Source organism: Ruditapes philippinarum, unplaced genomic scaffold, assembly GCF_026571515.1.
Source record: "Ruditapes philippinarum isolate M1 unplaced genomic scaffold, ASM2657151v2 ctg760_1_1_1_1, whole genome shotgun sequence".
Classification (NCBI taxonomy): Eukaryota; Metazoa; Mollusca; class Bivalvia; order Venerida; family Veneridae; genus Ruditapes; species Ruditapes philippinarum.
Genome location: NW_026853160.1, coordinates 436,572 through 454,454, shown reverse-complemented (window position 1 = coordinate 454,454; position 17,883 = coordinate 436,572). Strand labels below are relative to the sequence as shown.

The following is a 17,883-nucleotide window of genomic DNA, read 5'->3' as shown; positions in this document are numbered from 1 at the left end:
ATACCCAGTCTTATCCACGATTATCACGGAGAGACTTGTTTATCATATTTTATACCGATTACCTTTATCCTGGTGCTTTAATTAAAAAATAAATCATGACGACAATGTTGCATCTTTTTTTAAGTGGAGCTATTTTACATGAATTTAATATTTTTCCTTCATGTACATGTTTTACTTTTCATATAATTGTACAAGTTCTTTCGATCTGTACACCTCAAAATGTCCTATGGACACATTTCTAGTTTATCTTCAGTTTCCACCTTTGAAACACTGGGACACTTTTAACAACAAATTTTGACCTTTTTTATAATTGTTTTAATTCAATTAATTTCTATTTGTTAAATCATTAAATCCTAAATATCATTGCACTCCCAAGGAAGTTGAAACATGAAACTATCTTTTTTTTATAAATGTAACTTCACTGAATTCTTCATTGGTATATATTGTAATTTTGAAATGTTCACGACCGAAAAATAGCAACATGTATCTAAATCATGCACTTCTTCTCACATCGTTCTCGAGAAGGGAAGACGTTTTCACCTAACCGGAAGTACGGCCCTGTACAATCTTTAAACCGGAAACATGCTTGATTTTCCGCATTGTAAGTCCAGAGATCAAATACTTCGAAACAAAACGGCTGTTCTTCAACAGGCTTTAGGCATTCTGAAATGTAAAGAAGATTGGAAAACGATTCAGTTAATCAGGTAAAAATATTTATACACATTTTAAGGAGGACATCAGTCCTGATTTATTTTCTAGAGAGTTGCTGTTTTTTGATAAATAAGTTACCAAGGACATAAAATTCTAAATTTTTTGAACTCGTTGCATAAAATGATATTATGCTCGCCAAAGGCTCTCGTATTATGATTTTATTCAACTCGTTCAATAAATTTAGTATTAAACCTACACTCATTCAATATCCTCTATATTTATTATCTGCTATATAGCGGATATATGTAATATCGGATCATACCAGCAGCATCCATATATAATTCTTTCCTGTTTTGTTGTCATGTCTGATACTTTATACTATCAATATAAGTATTCATTGTATTACAGACCTTTCGTTATACACCAATTCACTTTAAAGGTTATCAAAAACCAAAACATGTGTCTTTTCAAAAAATAAAATATTAATTGATATTTAATTTGAAATATTATTTAATTGATAAATAAAATTAAAAACAAACCTGGGTCCATAGACAAACTTGTAGGCACACATTTCACTATCAGAATCACTGTCATCGCAAAGCTCAACATTTTAGTTCAACAGCCGATTTTATTCTGACCTAATGGTACAATATGGTCACAGGTTGGTAAAAAACAACAACAACATATTATACCGTAGATTATGAACAAATACCTTGAAGGTATGCTGAAACAGTTGACATTGTAATGGAAACATATTTTATTACTTGTATATACATGTACTATGATATTATTATAAGTTTTGATTATATAAGTTATGAATGCTAGAGTATAGGCTAGACAATAGCACGAACTCGAATATTTGAATGGCAAGTTAATCAGAACACTTTGGCAATAATTTATAATTATTTTCCGAAGATTGTCGGAAAGAGCCGAAATAATGCGATTTTAATGCCTCAAGATGAGAAAAAAAATAATTTCAGGAAATATTTATTAATGTTTAAACATTAGTAAAAGGTGGGGACAAATTATCACTGTTATACATACTATGTCACAGCTATAAGTATTAAAATGAATGGTTTATGGAATATATGTTTTATAACCATTAAAAACTATCCGTAAGGGCTATATCACACTCTAGGTACATATAACGTAAGCAAGTAGGCCAGGTTTAATCACTTAATGAATGTACATGACAACATGTTTACTTATTTGAATAAATTTTACCCAAACTTAATAAATGCACATGAAAATACGTTTACTAATTGGAAAAAAAATTACTCTGAATTAAATGATAACATTTTAAGTCCCATATTACCATGCAAAGTGTTTGAGCTATTAAGATAATCTTGATAACTAAGATGATTAACTTAAACAATAAACCTATTACAAAAATGTTGTACATATTTATATAGATTATGGAATTTACGAAGGGCCACTACTGTCACACAAATTTAAAAGACTAAAGAAAACGGAAACTTTAAAACGAATTGTCGTTTTAAATTCATATTCACTGAGTAGTAGAAATTAATATGTTTCATCTTTTGCTATGCGAAAAATTTGTCAACTTTCGATAGCATTTTTGTAAGCCCTTAAATTAAGTGGACCCTATGCCAGCTGGCAATCATTAAAGTCTTTGCAAACAGCCTACTGCAGTTATATAAGTTCAAAGCTCTTGAACATTAAAACCTAATTTCCTCTTAATTTCAGAAAATTACAAAAAAAAACTGAAATGCAATGCAGACGACACTTTAACGCGCGACATTTTTTATCGCATGCCAAGGATATAATATGTTTTGCTTAGAGATTTAAAAACGTGATATCATCTTTTAAAAAGTTCATATGATAACAGTAACTTTTGGAAAAAAATTAATGTCAACACAATATAATTGATTGTATCATAGTTTTGGGACCTATCTGTTGAATATGTGTCAACGTTAAATCGTATACAGTCTGTTAACTGGAGTGCAGGTATTAGTTACCCGCACTCCAGAGCATGCCCATTGATTGGCTCATTTTTGCTGGGGACGGCAGAGAAAGGGAAAGTGACAGAAATTTCATATTTACAGATGCTCTTTCATTGGTTACTTTTTTCTGGGGTTTCATATTGTGACAACAATGTGTTTTTATGTTTGATATGATACAAAAGAGGAAGAACATCAAAAACACTCGGCAATCTGATTAATACTCTCGGGGGGGGGGGGGGCTACGCCTCCTCGTACAAATCAGATAGCCTAGTGTTTCAATGCTCTTTCTAATACTTAACGGACGTATATAACTTAAATTTTCTAATTTTTTTCATTAGTGATATATGTCTTTTTCTGTCATGCTACTTTTTGGCACTGAAAAGTAATGGATAAATTTAAAGTGAAATTAAGTGCTAGTTCTTGTAAGTTATAGAGTATTATAGAGTAAAGAGTATAATAATATTTTTTAATTTGTGTTTTATTTATTTATAAAACTCGGAGCGTTTGTGATAGCACTTGAACTCTTAAATCATTAGCAATAAAGCAATAATAATGATATGCATTATGTATTCAAACTATGGTTTACCAAATGTTTATAACTTTTTACTCTTATCATTGATTCTTAAATGAAATGTTAGTTTTGCGAAAATATACATGAGAACGTTTAACTAAAAGGAAGTTTAAATTTTATACATGTTTAAATGGAAACCTTAATGAACTGTACGTGTAACGTTGGTGGATGTTCATCCAGGGATTGGCTTAATGCAGCACCGTGTCCACCCCCTTTCTTTTACGACAAGTTCGTAGACTATGCAATAAACATCGGTATTTGCAAACAGGAGGTTTGTGAAATAGCCAAGAGATGTTTGAAAAGATTTCCAACGGATGCATCATCAAGCATAATTCAGAGAGCTTGTTCACCTTTGACATCATCAACGAGTCTATTTCAACAACAGTAAGCTCTTCGACGCAGATAATTGTTACTACGCCATCTTCCTCAGGTAGCCCCCATTTTCTGGTCGTGCCGTTGATCGTCGTGGGTACTGTTATTGTTGTTGTTGTTGCTGCACTGATCGTCGCCTGGTGAGTAATATTTACATGTGCGACCATGTTTTAATATTTTAGATATCAGGCTTATTCCCGTGGGATTTCTCTGTTATGCATATAATTTTACATCAAGGCCTGGTTATATATTAACTTACGGTGTCCATCCTAGTATGCATAATCATGAAATATAATATTGTTTCAAGTTTGTTTGTTATTCATTGGCAAACTTTTTGATGTGACCCTTTTTGGAAAAATGACCTTAAGCCTTGCCTGTTTCATATGGTCAATGCCTTATTTTTTATTTGATAATGGTGGTTTAAAAAAATCTTTTTTACTTCAGTGTACTCGTGAGAGTGAGGCGCAAAAAGACCTGTTACAAATTTAAGGTAATCAAGTCTTTATCATGTTTAGCTATGACACATTTAAATGTAAATTAACCTTTTTGTATCCATTTTTAATTCGTCAAATCTGTACACGTTAAAAATTCGGCCAATAAATTCGAAAATCATTTATTTCAGTGTACATGTATACCCAAAATTTATTGTAAACGACAGCTACGATATATGGTGCAATTTCAGTTTTTGTCAAGAGATTACACATGAAATAGAATAAGATTTCTTTATAAAGTTTATGACATTTGATATATTATACATACATGAATTGATAACATAAATATGATCTATTTGCTGAACAAAATACGTTATTAGCATAGACTTTAATAGCAAATGACAATTTAAAGCTTATTTCTGGTCAGCTATCTATGGAAGATAATTTTTGCCAAAATTACATAAATCTACAATTTGCAATGTAAGAAAGCAGGATGAAATTGAAGCAGCGATTATATTCCAAAGTTATCCATAGTAGGGATCACCGTAGTACTGTCGCCATTTAATGTAGCATGTCCTATAAATTAGATATTGCACACTATGAACATAAAATTTTGCTGTCTCGCTTGAAGTTTTACTTTAGTTTTTGTTCATTTAAGATAAATAAAAAGGGGAAAGAAAAATTTAACCAGCAAATGAAGACACTTGAAAGCAATAAACGGATAAATTCCACTGACGTTGTTGATGATGGTGAACTCATAGAAGTTAATAGACGTAGTGAATATGCTGCTAACCATGGTGATGGTAATGGTGAAGAAAATAATTGTGATGACGGTAGAGTAATAAGTAGTGGCGATGATGCTGGTGGTTTTGAAAATATAAATGATCACGGTGATGAAGGAAATAATGGTGGTAAAGAAAATATTGGTTATAGTGATATTGGTGAGAAAGATGATAGCTTGGTAGTAGAAGACAATAATGTTTTTAGAGATACTGTTTGTGGTGATGGTGTAGAGGTAATTGATGATTGTTGTGGCGCAAACATTATTGATTGCACTGGGGAAGAAAATAATGCTACCGCTGGTGAATAGAACGTTAATAATAATAATAATGGTAAAGAGTAAATGATGTTTGTGTTTCAGATTTAGAAACATGGTGTAGATATTAAAGGCAATGAAGAAACATTGTTGGGATATGATTCTGAATGACGAAAAAAGCGTCGGTGAGAGATAAATGGCGATGCAGATGATAATGATGTCTATTTTGAAGGTGGAAAAGATGTTGTTGAAAAGAATGGCGCGAAGAAAAATGAAAATGCTAGTACCGCTTGTATTTTTGATGGAAGTCAAAGATTGTCATCCTTGAACATACACTTTGACACGTGTCGTGTGTGCCAATATTTATATGACAATACATTTTCCAACGAGAAAGTAAACTTAATATGCGAAAAGTGATAATCACGAACAGATATGAAGTGTGTTCGTTTAACTTTATCCGCCGCTTTAAAAGAAAAAAATCAAAATGACTTTAACTTCTGTGAATAATTGTCATTATACCTTATTACTTGTCAGAAAGAACGCTCATTATTTCGCTCATGTCCTCACAAATGCGTATGTACTCACATTTCAATTATCTGTATTAAACCAGTATTACTGTAAAATCATTATTATTCGTGGGGCACGAATTTTCGTGGTTTTCGTTGGTAGGTCAATCCACGAATTTAAGATCCGACGAACTTTTATCCGAACAAATACATTCATTGCCCAGTCTCTGTCCAATATATATTACAACATTTGCGTCGGCTCTTTTCCGGTCGATTAATTTCATGAATGAATGTAAAATAGAAAGCTAATTTCAGGTTAGTAACATAATTAAATCCGTTTACAATATTTAAGAAACTTGAAAGAAAACATCAATTTAATGTCCGTCAATTTACTGTCACAAATGTCGCATATACATACATACTTGATCGTTGTAGTTTTACTAGGACTTGATTGTGTTAACAAGAATTTTGACATCGAGTAATATGAGAGAGAACCCAGGCAGTGCAAATATTAGCGCTAAACTCAAAATTGCCCGTTTGCCTCTTTATTTATTTAAAAAAAGTTCTTTGACATTAATGTCCGAAAGTACCAAAAACTAATAAAAAAACGATCGCATAAAACAGATTTATTGTTACATTTTTTGTCGTTTTAAATGATCCAGTCTATAAGAATTTTAATCTGTATTTGTGCGAATGCTATTCCGTAAACATCAAAGACGCCACTAGGCCAGTCATAATAGAAATTAAGGTAAAACTAATTCCTTCACAAATGTTTTCACGATCAAATAAAAGATAAACATTATCTACATTTTGAGAAAAAAGTCTTCAAAATATCTCCTTGCAGAATCCTGAAAAATCGATCATAAAGATTTTAGTAAAAATCGATATTTAAATGTGTCTCTTAAATTACACCATACGTTTAATTTATATGCACGTTCGGTGACGTCACGTTTTATTATATTTTCGTTCGTTGAAAGGTCTGAAGTAACTTCAATTCCAGCATTCCTAGTGCAAAGGTGAGTAATTTTAGTCATTTTATATTCTTCTGTATAAATTAGGGAAAAATCTGTCAGGTAGATAGATTTAATTGACCACCAATCAATCGATTATGCAGATGACAAAATGTGTCATATAATTTTTCGCGATTTTAAACACAATTTTTGAATGAAGTAATCATATAAAAGAGAGTTTATCTTTTACTCACTGTCCTACATTGTTTCCTTTTGTACAATTATCTAAAATGACACAGAATTAACCACACATCTTACTGAGTATTTAAAAAAAATGTGTATGCACTAGTTTATGTAATTTTTTCTTTCTACGGAAGCGTGTTGTGACCAAAATCACGAAAATCTAGGGATATTTTTTAAAATGTTAAATTTGACTTATTTCAAATAGTTGCATGTTTTATGAATTTGTGGAAATCCTAATTAAAACAAATAATATGTTAACTTGATGTAAACAAACGTATTTTGTAATACATAATGCATTTCTAAGCGAATTGATAATATTCCAGCATGTTATATGAAAAATAGACAGCATATCCAATAGGGTGTAATCAAGCTAAAACTATTACCTATTAATGAGGAAGTTGTTACTGGAACTTTATACATAACTTTTACTTCTTAACAGAAGACATGGATTTAAAACCCAAATTATTATGCCAATTATTTAATTTTTTTCGTAGGCTCAATCATATAATATGCATCTGAGAGTATGTGGTTATAGCGAATCAAAAGTTAATTGAGCATATTCACTTGAAATATTGTAAAATAATTTTAAATGTTAGAGCCAATACAAGCAATGTTCTTATATACGGCGAACTCGGGCGTTACCCATTATATATAAATCGATACGTAAGAATAATTAAGTTTTGGTGCAAATTGATAAATACTGACAATATAATTTTACGGAAAACATATCAATTAAGTTTATCTGATTGCTATAAAGGTAAAAAACTGGATATCAAATGTTAAAGAAATGCTAGATATACCGGTATATGGTTTATCCGAATACTTTTTTGAAAATAATATTGTAGATAGCAAATTATTTCCAAAAATATTTAAACAAGAGTTATTGATAATCATATACAAATATGGCATTCATCTGTAGAAAATAATTCTGTTTTTACAACTTTGTGTAGCTTGATAATCTACCCTCATCATTACCAGTGCCAGTTGTATGTATATTTTAAGTAATGTTTTCCATGTTGTTGTCAGCATTTATAGAACAGTTGTTGTATTGTTGTATAATTAGTTAGAAGATGGACAGACACGTGACTTCTACACAAGGGGTAATGGGATGTGAGAGAAAAATGGCTTTTTACGTAGATATATCTTATTGAATGAATGAAAACAAAACAATTGGGTGTCTTTCAGGTTTGTTAATACAACAGAAATTGATATATCAACACAAATTTACATCATTGTTTTACAGCATGATTATAATAAAGGCACATACAGTTTGCTCATACCAACATTTTCTCAGGCGTTTCCCTATTATATCATTTCAATACTATTTTTTTAAATATCTTTTTGATATTGTTTTATGGACTTTATATATCTTATTTTCAGAGGAAGGGCTTAACATAGTATGGGGTATGGTTGATTGCAGAAGACAATATTTAGTGAGAGTCCAGCCTTTTATATTTTGGCGAACATAAATCAATCCGTTGATTGGATGTGACAAGAATTTTCCATATTTCCAAGTTAGGAGAGGCTAAATGGGTTCTGTTTGAAAAGATCCAGCATATTTGAAAAGCAATTAACAGGTAAATCAAAGAAAAACCCTCTATATTTTTAATACACAGTTGGTGTACCAGATTAAATTTTGTGTGCTACTGCATATATAACTTTTCTAAAGGGAATTCAGTTTTCTTACATTCTCGGAATTACTAAGATCAGAGATTTGTTTGTTTGTTTTTATGTCACATCAACACTTTACAGGTCATATAATAACTTTCAATCTTTACTGGTGAAGGAAAAAGTGTGACATATGATAGGTATTATTTTTAGCGCGTAGAACCACCAATATTCTATAAGTTAGTTTGGGATAGCTATGTCAGATAATAGACTCCAAAACCCAGGCAGGACTCGAACCTTCACCCTTCATCGTTAACACCGTAAGAAGCAAGTGTTTTGAAGTCAGTGACCTTAAACACTCGACCAAAACTTCCAATTTAGTTATCTGTATGAAAGTATAGGTGCTGTTTTGTTCAGTATTTCCTACTTATATGGTACATTATGATGTTTCACAGTCAGTGCTTCTTTCAGCCGATAGGCAATTTACACGCTTTAAATTTGTTATAACAATATAACATGAAACATATTTTCTAAAGAAGAAAGCTGAGGCCCGTTTTTGCTGAGGCTTAACGTGCCTCATTAATGTATGAATTATTTGTAGATAATTCAATATAAAAATATAAATCTAAAAGCACAATCCTATCTTGCTTGTCATAGTACCTACATTTTCAGTTTGACATACAATTGTTTTATTTTAAAAGCAGAATGTAAAGTTCGCATTTTTATTTATCATATTATTTTGTAACAATTTTACAGATGCGGAACAATGTGTCTCTGTGAAAAGGGTATAAGCTAAAGGTTTCAACAGCACCGGCCGAAAAAGTGGAGATATAATTTCAGCATTGAACAAGGGCAGGGCAATATGTATATATACATGTGTAGCGTTGTGAGACTATATATGGATAGTCGGGCCTCGGTGACAAAAATGATGAAATAACATTGTGTTTTTTCAGTGTCTTAACATTCAGAAGATTCATTTTATTTTAAAATGTCTTTTTACAATATTTTTTTTAACAAAACTTCCATGGTTAAGTAAGTGCAATTTAGCATTGGTAAGATATTCACTTGAAGGGTTGATTTTCAGAACAGAAATGCAAATACAATGTATATAAATAATAATTATATGTGTAAAATGTATTGCAATTTTGAATTATAATATGAATTTAGATAGATTAATACAACTTTATTCTTGGTAGAGCTAACTTGTAAGAATATTTAATGGAATCTGACTAAAAGTAAAAAAAAAAAATTATCATTAGTGGGTGGGGTAATGTTTTATACCAGTCTAAATGATGATGTATAGATTATGCAGTGTTGCGACTTTTTGAATGTAATCAACATTGGTTGAAGCGTTTTGGATTAAATAAAGTATGTTTGTGTATAAATGTGTTACTTTGTTAATGATCATATTTGCGTAGAATATCTGGGTTATTTAATTTCACAGATTTTTCTAATTGAAAACACATGATTTCAAAACATGACATTTTTAGCATTTTATACTTCGAATTTTTTTGAGGACTTTTTTCCTGTAGCAACACATATATAGTAGATAACAAATATGCAACTATCTTTTCTGAAGGAATTTGTTTGAGGTTGGGTCTTTTTTTTGGCTAAAATGCCTAGCCTACACCGCTTTTTACAAGATCCACATACTGTACCGAGATTAATTTATATGCATGTAAATTTACACAGTCGCTGTGACGTTGCGTGTAGTTACTGTCAAATATGTTAAGACCAATTCAGTGTGTAAATTTTTAAACTCGCTGGTTAAAACCTGTCAGGTGTCGTATAAATTATGCGATGTTTACATCGGCGAATAACATGGGCAGTGGAGGTGCATATCATGTCACATAAATGTGTTAATTGCAGTCAATTATCGGCAGTAACTGTGCTATATTAGAGTTATGCCCAGAGGCAAGGATTAAATTTATTGACAAGCGCTGTGTGACAAGTAAAGATATGTACATGTTGTAAGTAAAAATGTTCGGCGATTAAGTTTAAGATTACTTTGCATTAGGTTACTGATTTTTTTAACAAGAAAACGAAAATCAACGAATTTAAGAAACCACGAAAATGCCTTTTTTGATAAAACCACGAAATTTCAAGCCCACGAATATAAGTGAATTCGCAGTATGTAATCATCAACCGTGAATTTACAACTTAGTGAAATATGAATTCACTATGGATGAAAAAAAAAAAACAACAAGTGTATTTATTACGATAATTTTGTATTTAATACATACACAAGAATATTCATGTTTCCATGCATGGTTACTGAGCATTGATATAATAAGGAGCGGCGTTCACGATAATTCGAAAAGTTAAAATGCTGTTTGCATATGTCATCATGAAATTTTGACAAGTTTATAATGTCGTTTGCACATGTCATCATGAAATTTTGACAAGTTAACATGTCGTTTGCACAAGTCATCATGATACTTCGACAAGTTAACACGTTGTCTGCACATGTCATCATGGTACTTTGACAAGTTAACATGTTGTCTACACATGTCATCATGATTATTTGACAAGTTTACATGCTGTTTGAACAAGTCAGTATGATATTTTGACAATATATGATGTAAATTGCGCATGTTAACATGCTTAAACGACAAAATAGATTCCTTATTTCACAAGATAGCAAAAACATTGATCGGATAAGACAGTCACTGCGTTCCATAATTGATTTTGCCCGATGATCTTCCTTATTTGTATTAGGGTAGTAAATGACTTGTGTTATATTATAACATAAATCGTAAGGATTTTAATTTCCCTTTCTTGTTTAATTGCCAATACCGTCATTATCATCATCATCAGCATCATCCTCATCATCTGCTTCTACATCATCATCACTATTCTTATCAGATGATCCAGTGTCTGTATTATTCTCATTTTCAATATCTCCAGATCCTATTGAGTCAGTCACATCAGATTCACGTTCACCAAAATCATCTATTATTTCTTCTTTACCAATATCATCTATTATTTCTTCTTTACCAATATCCTCTATTATTTCTTCTTTATCAATATCATCTATTATTTCTTCTTTATCAATATCATCTATTATTTCTTTTTTACCAATATCATCTATTATTTCTTCTTTATCAAAAGTGTCTGATTTGTTTTCGATTCTGCCATTGTCGTTGGTTTCAAAACCTTTCTTTGGTTCATATTGTTCAGGTCGCTCAAATTGGTAATCCATTTCATTAATGTCCGATAAATTTGTTGTCGTATCTTTCGTTTTATCATCAACAGTTTCTTCAACAAAGCTTGTTTCATCAAGCGTCTCCATTCCGCCGTGTGTATTTACCACTTCATATGTATGTATTCCGCTAACTGAATCGGTTTCAATCAGGTCTTCGTACTTGTCTTGTTCAATTTCCACATCAGCAGCAATGACTTTCACTTTGTCTGGACCTCCATCAAAAATATCAATGCCTATTTCACTAACGCGGGCGGTTATTACTTGCGTTTTGTCAGATATAATACATATCTGTTCACTTTTTGAGTAATAAGGATTTTCAAATGTATGATCTTCCGAATGCTGTTTGCATAACTTATGCCGGTCACTTCTTTTCCTAAAGCTTGATGGTATCTTCCATTTGATGGCCTATATAAAAAAGGAAAGAATAACTATAAAATATGTACATATATTGTTATCATGCAATAATTTTGAAATAGCAAGATACAGAATAATGATTTGTCGGACATGTCTGAAGATTTCAGAGGTCATTTAATTTATTTCAAAAAGGTTTCAGCAAACGATTGAATTACAAGAATACATGAATTAATAAACATACATATCTAGCATAAACATATTTGAGCCGCGTCATGACAAAACCAACATAATGGGTTTGCGACCAGCATCGATCCAGACCAGCCCGTGCATCCACCCAGTCTGATCAGGATGCATGCTGTTCGCTTACAAAGCCTATAACAAGTAGAGAAACTAATAGCGAACAGCATGGATCCTGATCAGACTGCGCGGATGTGATAATTTGATGTAAATTCATATGATTTTGTACATTGGAGGACGAACTTGTGTGGATGTAGGAAACAAAAGAGATATATTTGAATGAATAAAGGGCATTTTCATTAGCCTTTTACCTACACGTGTGAATATACATGTATATCATTTTTTGTGAAGTTTATAGCTTCTAGTTTTGTTTTGTTATTGTCGTTTTTTACGGTCTGTTTTAAGAGAATACTGTTTTACTGCGTTTAAAGTGGAAGATTTAAATGATTACTCAACGCCTGAAGTACGGCAGTAAATCATTTATATCAATAATATCAATGTAGAATTTGAAGATTAGGTTTCAGTCTAAGCGAGATTATTATAATGAAAGAGTAACCAGTAATGAATTCCGTGAATTACGTGCGGCTTATCTGTTAAAGTTGCTGACTCAATATAGCCGTGTTTTTTTGTTGTTGTTTTTTGTATTTTTTTGTTGTTGTTGCTGCTGGTTGTTTTTCTATTCCGGCAAAGAAATCACGATTGTAGAAACGCTATGGTACGATAATGAGTGACGCAAGGACACGAGGTGAACCATGTGATGCTGGTTAAACGCGGTGTTACGATGGTGAAAACGCGGTGTAACGATGGTGAAAACGCGTAGGTACAATGGTGAAAACGCGGTGTTACGAGGTGAAAACGCGGTGGTACAATGGTGAAAACGCAGTGGAACGATGGTGAAAACGCGGTGGAACGATGGTGAAAACGCGGTTGTAGTACAATGGTGAAAACGCGGTGGTACAATGGTGAAAACGCGGTGGAACGATGGTGAAAACGCGGTGGTACGATGGTGAAAACGCGGTTGTACGATGGTGAAAACGCGGCGATACGATGATGAAAACGCGGTGGTACGATGGTGAAAACGCGGTAATACGATGGTGAAAACGCGGCGGTACGATGGTTAAAACGCGGTGGTACGATGATGAAAACGCGGTGGTACGATGCACGATAGCGAAATCGCGATGTCACCATGATAAAAAATACAAGATAGTACAGTGAAGTAATGACAGAACGACTAATAAACGTTAGTGAACGTGATGTTACGTACGATGGTGAAAACGTGATGTTACGATGGTGAAAATACGATAGCACGATAGTGAAATCACAATGACCCGATTGTGAACGTGATAGTACGATGGTGGGATATAAAGATCTTACACGGGTTAAGGTAAACGAGACCGGCGGTAACAAGGCTGTGCTGACTTTCCGCAAAACAGTTACCGAAGGGCTAGATATTCCTATAGACCTGTTGCGACAGTCGGTGTTGGATTCTTTTTCTTGCATATTATAATTATATTAATCATTATTCGGAACTGTCATTTTCATAAAGCACTTAATTCTTATAGTGGCGTATGAATTTACAATTTCATTCATAGATAGTGTCATTTTAATAACACAATTTATTCATAGACGGTCAAGAATGACATAATTTAAAGCACAGGCTTGTCACGCACACATTGCGGTTGTAAGTCACCGATGAAAGCAGATATGCAAGAAATGCGGTATCACATCCCGTTTCTGCCATCATGTCATCGTATCATTACCATCTGTATTTATTTCATCATACCATCGCGGTGTCACCATCGCAGACAAGGGTAGAATAAAAAAGGAGGGAATACACAGTTCCGGTTTGTTAGATTCGAACATGCAATAGTCAAATTGTGTTCTAGATATTGTTATATACATGTATGTTTTGTTAGTTTTGTGATGCGGTCAGTTTTTTTTCCGAGAAGCCTTGAAATATGTGCACTGCCTCCAAATTATTGATGGTCCAAATGGAACACCCTACCAATGTAATAATAACGATGTCTTGCTTTAGTCCGATGTGATTAAAGCCGGAACAAAATACATAGATGAAAAACTCACCAGGCATCTACGATAACATTTGAACTTCCAGATCAAGCTGAAAAGATAAATAAAAAGATATATGTCTATACCTTTTCAAACATCCTTGTTGATGTAAGCGATGCTTCTTTATTCAGATACGGAAGAAAATTTTAAATATAATGTATGTAATCATCAACCGTGATTTTACAACTTAGTGAAATATGAATTCACTGTGGATGAAAAAAAAACAACAAGTGTATTTATTACGATAATTTTGTATTTAATACATACACAAGAATATTCATGTTACCATGCATGGTTACTGAGCATTGATATAATAAGGAGCGGCGTTCACGATAATTCGAAAAGTTAAAATGCTGTTTGCACATGTCATCATGAAATTTTGACAAGTTTATAATGTCGTTTGCACATGTCATCATGAAATTCTGACAAGTTAACATGTCGTTTGCACAAGTCATCATGATACTTCGACAAGTTAACACGTTGTCTGCACATGTCATCATGGTACTTTGACAAGTTAACATGTTGTCTACACATGTCATCATGATTATTTGACAAGTTTACATGCTGTTTGAACAAGTCAGTATGATATTTTGACAATATATGATGTAAATTGCGCATGTTAACATGCTTAAACGACAAAATAGATTCCTTATTTCACAAGATAGCAAAAACATAGATCACATAAGACAGTCACGGCGTTCCATAATTGATTTTGCCCGATGATCTTCCTTATTTGTATTAGGGTAGTAAATGACTTGTGTTATATTATAACATAAATCGTAAGGATTTTAATTTCCCTTTCTTGTCTTATAAAAATGATAGTAAGCCTCAATTTGACCATGAATAAAAATATCTTGGCATCTTAAATGCTTTATTATTTCATATTTAATTAAGCATGTAGCATTTCTCGCAGACACCTGGTATGTGAAGCTCAAAACGCCTTGAAATTCAAATAAAATATGTAGTTGTCAATCCCACCACTCTTATACTTATCATATATATCAATTAAACATACGCTTTTTAGTGAGGAAAAGAAAAACACATATTTCAACGTCTTTCTGGAGCTTCACTACCCCAAGCGGCTGCGGAATTTTCACGAAGAAACCTTGATTAAATATATCATGTGAGACAAGAGTTTCATTTTGAAAATTCTACATTCAATTTACTATCTAATCATTTCATCTCTTTTTTCTTTATTCATTCAAAATAAGATATTAGCCTATCGTGTTTTAGAATTATTATTTAGACATGCTTAATTTATTTTAAGTTTCCACCTGAATTTTAAGATTCACTTATACTCGGGATCGTTTCTTGATGTTACTGAATCTAAAAACGCAAATGACAATATTGTAAGTACTGATATAATCTGAAACCAATAAATATACACTTGTGTTTAGATTATCCTTTATCATGTAATATTGGTATCCCGTTCAGTCTAGCAAAACGTTATAGACGTGTCATTTCCGATGACAACACTTTGAAGCAGTCTTTAAATACGTCAAAAAGATATTTTTCTGATGCAAACTATCCTAAATCATTTAACGTTAAGACGTGTTAAATGTAAGCGTTACAGTACACTAAATTTTAAGGCGCGTCAATGAAAATTGATTCTTTTTCACTTTCAACAGTCTTTATTTCGTGTATGTGGTGAATAGAATAGTACCAATTTTGCGATTCCGTAGAAATAGTATTGCACTATCGTGCGTATATTTTTACGTGACGTCAAATATCAGTCAAGCACAGTGTTAAGATATGCTTAATCTATAGGCGCTTCAATAAAAAAAATGTTTCTTTTTCACTTTAAACAGTCTAAATTTTTTGGTATGTAATAAATGGAATAATATATTCGTTACTGAATTTATAGTATTCGTTGTATAGAATAATATTAATACTGATTGTTCAAGTTTGATCGAAATTGGCTTGTTTGTTTTCTTTTCATTTGACATTCTAGTTAATACATGTTCAGGTTTTGTTTTGAATTCGTTACTTCCTTATTGTAAAGTGTTATTACAAATCCAATTTCGACTTCATAGCAATGTGTAAAATAAAAGTATAGAGTGATATTGGGGATTTGGTTACAGGGGGGTAGGGATAGTTTCGGGTACCCTTAAAAACCTTTTAACCGAAGACTATTTAGTCGGTTCTGTCCTTCACATTAAGCATCGGCGAGAGGTACCGAAAGGGGATGAGAGAAAATGTGCACCCTAACGGGACCCTCGGAATACCATACCGTGTCTATGCCCGCCTCTTACGCACTCTCTTCCCTAATTAGTGAACATTTCTGAACCGTGACGTAACGATAAAAGACAAAATTTGTAAATCTACCCGTTAGTATTAAATCTGTTACATCGGTCTGCTAATAAGGCCAAACTGCATGTACGAGTATATACAAATGTAGGTACAAAAAAATTTCAGTATTATTTTTAATAAAACCTGTGCACTTACACGATGGCAGTTGCTACAGCAACAAGCAGCAGCACAATTAGAATTATGCAGACGACATTACATGTTGATCCTGCAGTTAATATTTGTTCGGTTGTAATACCAGGTGGTGTTGTTGTTGATGATGATGATGTTGTTGATGATGATGGTTGCACTGTTGTTGTTGTTGTTGTTGATGGTGGTACTGTTGTTGTTGTTGTTGTTATTGTTGATGGTGGCATTGTTGTCTGTGGTGGCACTGTTGTCTGTGGATTACAAATTTCGTTGATGGCCTTTGTCGAGTTTTCCGTCCAAAACCTGTTCATGCACCTTGTTGCGATTTCACATACCTTAGTTCTAGACAGATTTTGGTTTAACGCATAGTCGCCAAATTCACTATAAAAGAAAGGAGGTGGACACGGAGCTTTGACCAACAGGCAAGCGTTTGCAATAGATCCATCTCTGCAATACATAATGTATAATCCAAATAAATTATTTTGAATATGAAAAGCGTAGATGTAGCGTTAACATCAGAAGTAGTTTTAAGTGTGATAAACCTAGTTTTAAAATACTCGTTTTAATGTCTGGATCTCTTAAAACGATAAAGCATAAGGAAATTAAATTTCAATGGGTATATATAGTGAAGAGTTTACATTTAAACCTAGAAATTAAAGTGGTTGAAAGTGAAACTAACAAATTAGCAGTCTTAAATATTGTCATTTAGTGCGTAAAAGGTCGACGTCACCTTACTTTTTGCAGAACTGACGTACTTTTTTGTGTGGAAAGGGTACAACATATAGTGGTTTTATATAAATATCCCCCTAACCCTAGAACATCATGAATTTTCAATTCAATGTTACAAATTAAGCTATTCATTATTATAGTGCTACATGTATGTTATTTTTATATCTAACATCTGCTGGCGTATGATATGATAAATATTATTACATAATTTAAGTAAAAAATATATGTATTTGCCGAGCGTTAATCGCCGGAAGTAATGTCATATTGACAAGTACAATATATTATTTTTGCATTATTGATATCATTGTGCGAATTTAGAGTCCAGCAGCTGTTGATAATTTGTTGAAGAATAATTGTTTATTGACGCGCCTATAAAAGCAACAATTAAGTGACATCACAACATTTTTCCCAATATTAGATCGAGTAGTAAAAGAATAGACACAATTGTATTCCATACATCAAAGATGCCAGGACTTTGGACGTTTACCGCATTTGTTATTGCGTGCCAAATATTTATAACAAG

General features: G+C 32.5%; 2 protein-coding genes across 2 annotated transcripts; one reads left to right on the top strand and one right to left on the bottom strand.

The window, feature by feature from the left end:
• The first annotated feature begins 3,157 nt into the window (after nt 1–3,157).
• Nucleotides 3,158–5,634, top strand: LOC132735548 (uncharacterized). The gene is made up of 3 exons (XM_060722504.1): nt 3,158–3,698; nt 4,003–4,048; nt 4,648–5,634. The coding sequence occupies exons 1-3, from the start codon at nt 3,478–3,480 to the stop codon at nt 5,077–5,079; spliced, it is 699 nt and encodes a 232-aa protein (XP_060578487.1). The 5' UTR covers nt 3,158–3,477; the 3' UTR covers nt 5,080–5,634.
• Nucleotides 5,635–11,114: 5,480 nt separating this feature from the next.
• Nucleotides 11,115–17,220, bottom strand: LOC132735671 (uncharacterized). Its single transcript, XM_060722655.1, has 3 exons — nt 16,641–17,220; nt 14,211–14,247; nt 11,115–11,942 (listed from the first exon to the last, which is right to left on the bottom strand). The coding sequence occupies exons 1-3, from the start codon at nt 17,087–17,089 to the stop codon at nt 11,115–11,117; spliced, it is 1,314 nt and encodes a 437-aa protein (XP_060578638.1). The 5' UTR covers nt 17,090–17,220.
• Nucleotides 17,221–17,883: the final 663 nt, after the last annotated feature.

What these genes read in the sequence shown, in the direction of transcription:
- LOC132735548 (XM_060722504.1), top strand. Translation starts at nt 3,478, where the DNA reads ATGTTTGAAAAGATTTCCAACGGATGCATCATCAAGCATAATTCAGAG. An exon ending in GCTGCACTGATCGTCGCCTG is followed by an intron (nt 3,699 to 4,002) that starts GTGAGTAATATT and finishes TTTTTACTTCAG; the next exon opens with TGTACTCGTGAGAGTGAGGC. An exon ending in AGACCTGTTACAAATTTAAG is followed by an intron (nt 4,049 to 4,647) that starts GTAATCAAGTCT and finishes TGTTCATTTAAG; the next exon opens with ATAAATAAAAAGGGGAAAGA.
- LOC132735671 (XM_060722655.1), bottom strand. Translation starts at nt 17,089, where the DNA reads ATGTATTGCAGAGATGGATCTATTGCAAACGCTTGCCTGTTGGTCAAA. An exon ending in GCTGTAGCAACTGCCATCGT is followed by an intron (nt 14,248 to 16,640) that starts GTAAGTGCACAG and finishes TTATCTTTTCAG; the next exon opens with CTTGATCTGGAAGTTCAAAT. An exon ending in AATGTTATCGTAGATGCCTG is followed by an intron (nt 11,943 to 14,210) that starts GTGAGTTTTTCA and finishes TTTTTTATATAG; the next exon opens with GCCATCAAATGGAAGATACC.